This window comes from Chelonia mydas, chromosome 25 (genome assembly GCF_015237465.2).
Source record: "Chelonia mydas isolate rCheMyd1 chromosome 25, rCheMyd1.pri.v2, whole genome shotgun sequence".
In the NCBI taxonomy this organism is placed as follows: Eukaryota; Metazoa; Chordata; order Testudines; family Cheloniidae; genus Chelonia; species Chelonia mydas.
The window spans coordinates 5,279,024-5,285,023 of NC_057858.1; the positions used below are offsets into that span (position 1 = coordinate 5,279,024).

Genomic DNA, 6,000 nt, shown 5'->3' on the forward strand with positions numbered 1-6,000 from the left:
GTTCTCCTATCGTGTACCCAAACTTTGCCAGTCTGGGATGCACCAATTTCAGTAATAGTGAATTATAGGTAAACTGACCTAGTTTGGATGAATTGCTTCTAACATTGTTACTATGCAATTCCCCAACCTGAGTTAGTCATAATGCTGCAGTGGGTTAAGACTCTATGTAGATCTTATCTAGCTGCTTCTCTGTTGCCGTCTGCTGCACTGTTCTGTTTATAGCGCCCTTGTTCCTTTGGAATATGGACACTTGAACAGAGATGTTACCAGATACATGGGACAGCACTAGGAAGTGTATAGTATATTAGGCATTAACAAAGTGACTATAGCTCTTGTTGGAAAGGGAACTAGATACTTGCTGCTGATTCTTCCCTTGCTCTCTTGATTACCTATTAGGTACATAAAATTTACCGAGGGGCTGGCGGAAGCTTTCAGAAAGCCCAGGATGAATGGAACAGCGGCTCATGGAGGGACCCCCCGAGCAGGGAAGCTCAGTACAATAACTTTTCTGGAAACAGTCTGCCACAGTATCCCACGGTGCCCAACTATCCCACGGGAAATCAATGGCCTTAAGCAGCAACAGCTGTCAAACTGCCTGGATTATCTTTTTTTGGTCTCATCATTATTATTTTTTATTATTTGAAAATATCACTTGTTTTTTTTCCCGTCATCTTTGGGGTTTTTTAATTCCCTCCTCCCCATGACTGCAGAAAATCTGTGCACTCAGCGTGTACTGCCTCCAGGGATTTGCCCATCTCTGTTGGAATGTTTTATTTTGTGCACAGATGCCAGTATTTGCCTTGCTGCAGACCGAGGAACTATTCGCTGCCCTTGCTTGGGGGAATCCTCCAATGATCAGTACATGGAAAAGGCTGATTTTCCCTCTGCAAAGAACACTTTAAGATGCTCTTTCCCCTTCCCTCTTCATTCATATCAGATGCAGAGTACACCACAGCCATCTTCCTGTTACTGAGCAGGGGACGCAATTGGAAATGGGCATCCACCGGTATCTCCTGATGAGTTTTCTGGAATTTCTGTTTCTCGAAGGGAAATGTCTCATCTATTTTATTTTGTGCCTCGTAAGATTGAAATTGGCGGCCAGGGCTCCCTTTTTGTTCATAAAGCCCTTGAAGGTCTAAACCTTCTCTTGAGTTCTCTGTAGTGAGAAAATGCTTTAGATAACTCTGCTCACAGTGAGTGATTGCTGGACATTGCATCTGATTAGCAGAACATCCACTCAGCTGGTGAGGTATTCTACTGTTACAATTCGTCATGTCCCCCTCCACCCCCCAAAAAAGGGTTTTTCTTACAATAGGATCTACATGCTTTGAAAGTACCACTTCATCTCACTTGTCTATAACCCTTGCTTGCTAATGGCCTGATTGAAAGCTCAGTGGAATCACTGACTTCAGTGGGCTTTGGCTCAGACTGCATCAGTTATATTCACTCTTATGCAGACAGCCAACACAGGACCTAGGCATCACTTAAGTCCCGCTTACGCAGTGTCTAGATTTTGTGCTGGCCCCAAGTATCATCTCCCTCCTGATTGAATCTCACCCCATTGACAAACCCTAAAAATGTAAATAATCTTCCGGCTACAGTTCTGTAGCCAGGTGGTAGATAACTGTAAATCTGAATACCAAGAATGACTTGTACATGAATGAATACTAAGAATGATTTAGGAGTAACTCCGTTAAAATGGATGGATTAATCCCTGATTTATTCTGACATAGGTTAGATCCGAATCTGATCAAGTTTCTTATGCTTGTGAATTGTTCTACTCCAATATGTCACCTGTTATACTACAAAATGCTTAATAGTCTTGTGAACGATCCTTTATTTAGTCATGCAGGACCACTCCCCTGATATACAGCCAGCTGTACAGCTCTTCTCTCTACTTCAGCATGCAGGCAGAGAGAGGTGGTATTGTCTTTCCCTAAGAAGTTGGTTGAGGGGAAGAGAGAGGTTCTGTTGAGAGGGTCTTTTCTTGCTGAGAACTAGGCTTTGTGTACACTACAAATGCTTTCTGGTATAGCTGTAACAACCAGAGCACCCAAGTATAGACATAGCATATGACGACCGAAGTTTTGTTGTTGGCCAGTAACACCATCTCACTGAATGACATTAGCTATATCGACAGAAGCACTGTTATGCTTGCTGAGCTGCGTCTGTACTGGGGGGGTTTTGCTGACATAGCTATGTTGGCTACAGGGGATGTTGATTTGTTTTTTGTTTCACACCTCCACCAGCTTAGCTATGCTGGCAAAACTTTGTAGTGTAGACCTGGCCATAGTATGTGTCAGTGCTGACTTCACATCCTTTTATCGATTTCTCATGTCACAACTACTGGAATCTGTAGGCAGAGCAGTCTAATTCCTTTCCATTTTGTACTATGTCAGCCCACGCAGTACAAGCTACAGTTTCTCATTTCTCCTTAAAAAATCTGCTACTCAATGTTGAGATTTTTCCAATCAGCCTGTGAGATTTGGATGCCCGATTTCCGTTAATTTTTATGAGAGCTGAGCCTTCAAAACCCTTCAGCAGCTTTGAAAGTCTCTGCTAAAGATCCTGTGAGGTGCTAAAGCCTTCAACTTCAGAAAGACATGAAGGAGGTTTGGTATTTGTTCAGATCTGCGCACTAGTGCTGGATTCTGCTCTGTCGTGTTGATGTGAATCCAGAGTAACTCCATAGCTAACAGTGGAGTTATGCCAAATTTACACTGAGTAACTGGAAACAGAATCTGCTCCTGAAAGGCTTAGAAAAGGTCTCCAAGCTGGATGGAATCCATTTGCAAATGATCTTTTGAAAATGGTCTCAATATACAAGTGCCTTATTCAATAATATATTAGCTCCTAGGGGAGAGTTCTCCTTCCCCCAGTGCCCCGTTCCCCATTTTGTTTAGTCTTAATTTTTTCCCTATATTGTATATATTGTAAATATTAAGTAAGTGAAATGCATTACCATGGGATTTGTGTGACATCTTTATCAGATGGACCAAAGCAACTAATTAACACTGGAGGCCAAAGCCTCCTTGAACTTCAGTTTAAAAGCAACATTTCCCATTGCTGCAAAGCCAGCCCTTTGCTGGGCCTCTCAAATATCTTTCTCACACATTCCTAACACAGTGGTGTGTGTGTGTGAGATTTGCTCATAAACATAAGGACAGATGCTTGGAGTTTTGCTAACAGAATACGGTCCAATCATGTTACCGAACTTTTAGTTGCCTTCATCTTGCGTAATGTGTTGTGTGGATTTTCTTTGCATGCTTGCCATCGAAAGGGTGGTGAAAGAGAACTGCCTGTCATTTAACTCCCTGGAAATACGAACATGCTGCCCAGGGGATGGGTCAAAATTCCCAGTGCTTGGATCCTGTTAACGAAAACTGGAGTCCTGCCTGTAATTTGCCACATCGGGAAGCCTAAACATAGCGTGCCTGCCTAACCTCATCCTTGGAGGTTTGGAATATCATCCGCTCCTCTTGGCCATTTTTTTCTATATGGGGTGACTGCAGGTGAGTCGTAATTCCAGAAAGTTGACTCAATCAATGTGCTGCCAGAACTGTTGTGGCTTATTTTTGGAATCATAGCTATATTTTTATAAATGTAATGTTTACATTAGATTTCTAAGGAACTACCAATGTTTTGGAGAATTGTTAACCTGGACTTAGCCAACTTTTAATTTTTGTTCTGCATCATGTTATGTGGGATGCTTTGTGTCGTCTGTGGGGTTCTTTGTTGTTTTCCTTGCAGGGGTCAAATAAATCCTCATTCTATGCTCAATACGAAGAGCCTGGCTACCTTGGAGGTGTGTATGTAGTCATGAGGGTTGGAAGAAAATAGCGAGATCTAGTTATCCCCGTTAAGTATTTTCCTCTCTTAGAAAACTCCAAAGCTTCTGGGAAATGGGGGTTTTGGACAAGTAAAGGAACAGTGCATTGTGGGTGAAATTCACCCCTTTGCTGGGAGCTAGTGCAAGGCATATTCACTATTTAATTTATCCTCTTTTAGCGCTTTTCAACTCTAGATCTTTGCAAAGTCCATTACAAAGGAGGTATTGTTATCCCCATTGTGCAGATGGGGAAACTGGGCAAGCCACTTCTCTCTCTGCCTGGATCACCCAGAAGGCCAGTGGCATGGCTGGGAATAGAACCAAGATCTCCTGAGTCCCAGTCCAGTGCTCTATCCACCGGATAGCACTGCCTTTCCTATGTAGCACTTAGGATTCAAGTTGGTCCTCTGCACGTAGATGAATTTCACCTGGTATGAGTTACGGCTGGCGGGGGGGGTATTGATAAGCCTTGGGTTAAACAGGCTCATGCTGTATGCTGAATTCATTCAAGTTTCCCTACACACACCTCTTAACGTTACCCTGAAATGAATGGCGCCTCCTCAGGATTGCTTAACTTTTAGCCATTTCACTCAGAGCCAGAAAAGCACTTAGCAGAGCAGATGAAAGTGGATGTCTTCTGTCAACGGTGCAGACCCCTTTGGTGTGTTCACCTAGGCCTACATTCTGGCCTCAGGAGATCAGTGACAGCTCTGCAATTCCAGTTGACTTAGTGGAAGCAGGATTTGGCCCCAGGGTGAAACTCACTGTAGTCTGGGGGGCTCGCACAAGGCCCTAGGCACCATTTAAGCAGGGTGTAAATAGCATGTGGGGCCTTGTGCTGACTACCTGCATGGGGGTGTCGGGGATATCGCCCCTAGGTCACTTCTCTGCACTGTTAGCAATTCGTTAATGGTAGTAAATGGCAGCTGCTTCCTATGGTGGTTTGCTGCTGTGAGGTGGACTTTCATCCCCAGGTCTCGGTTCAGTGCACAGGGATAAACTCTCCTCTCAGGCATCGATCTCACAAGTCCTTGCGTGGAACACAAGTGTCACAAGGGTGCCGCTCCCCAAGCCAAGCGTAGATCGTCATAGTCCCTTGCAAGGAGTGGTGTTGCGGCAGGCACCGCTGTGCACTCACTCCCTAGTACACAAGAGCAGAGGGTCGTGTGTGGGCAGAAGATGGCAGTGTCTTGAGATGCAGGCATGACCATGGCCTTCATGGTGCTACTGAGGAACTCAGAATGCTCCCCCTTCAGGTCTCCTTCCAGCTGGGGCAGGTGTGACTTGGTACCCACCCAGTCATGCTCCTGTTATTTGTGTTGCAATTATGCCTAGGAGCTCTAGGCATGGGTCAGGACCCCATTGTGCTAGGTGGTGTACAAACGGAGAACTAAAAGTCCCTGCCCCAAGGAGCTTGCCTGTGGGATCAGGATTCCCAACTAACTCTCCCTCTCAGCAGTGGTTACATTACACTCATGCCCTTACAGCTGGGGAAGATCAAGCCCTCTCTGTGTGTGCCTGGCCCATGTGAAAATGTGTACCTGCTTGTTTGCCTCGCTGCTGCCACATTCCCAATGCCTGTGTGCATCTTCCTTGAGCCCAGAACGTGAATGCTTTGTAACAGAAAGATTAAACTTGGCTGAGCAGTTTGCTTTTCCCCTCTGCTTTTAAATTGGTGGATTTTGTATTCTCTGCTTATGAACTAGCCCTACTTAGTTCTCCCCACCCCGGGCTGAGTGGAGGGTTAGCAGATGTATGTTTTCCAACAGTAATACAGTAGCTTTTATAACTAGCTTACTAATGCTACGCTGGATGTAGAGCATGAATTGTATTGATCTCTACACTACGTGTCTGTGTGCTGCCCTTTCACGCCACTGTATTTGATGCTGAATTACAGCATGCTGGAGCATTCTAGTGAAATAAAAGTCAAACTGTGTTGCTTTTCCTGTCTTCAACTCCAATGAACGGTCTAAGATCTCGAGCCAATTGTCTGAACGTGGTGGGTGTTTTGTGGTATCGGCTCAGAGCACTGGCCCATCTCCTCCAGTGCCCTGGGCCGGGGCTGGATCTGCACATGAGGAGCCTGCAGGAACTCCTGCTGAAGACAGTGGACATTCTGGCTGGGATGGGAGGTGCTTGCAGTAGTATTCTGGGGTGTCATGATACTCAGA

General features: G+C 45.1%; 1 protein-coding gene across 17 annotated transcripts in view; it reads left to right on the forward strand.

Annotated features, from left to right (window-relative positions):
- Nucleotides 1-3,786, forward strand: part of SCAMP4 (secretory carrier membrane protein 4) — a 31,533-nt gene extending 27,747 nt beyond the window's left edge. For all 17 annotated transcript variants that reach the window (XM_043535699.1, XM_043535689.1, XM_043535688.1 and 14 more), the window contains one exon: nucleotides 397-3,786. In XM_043535699.1, coding sequence (XP_043391634.1) covers nucleotides 397-573 — 177 coding nt within the window. In that variant the 3' untranslated portion in view covers nucleotides 574-3,786. The remainder of the gene's footprint in view (nucleotides 1-396) is intronic.
- Nucleotides 3,787-6,000: the final 2,214 nt, after the last annotated feature.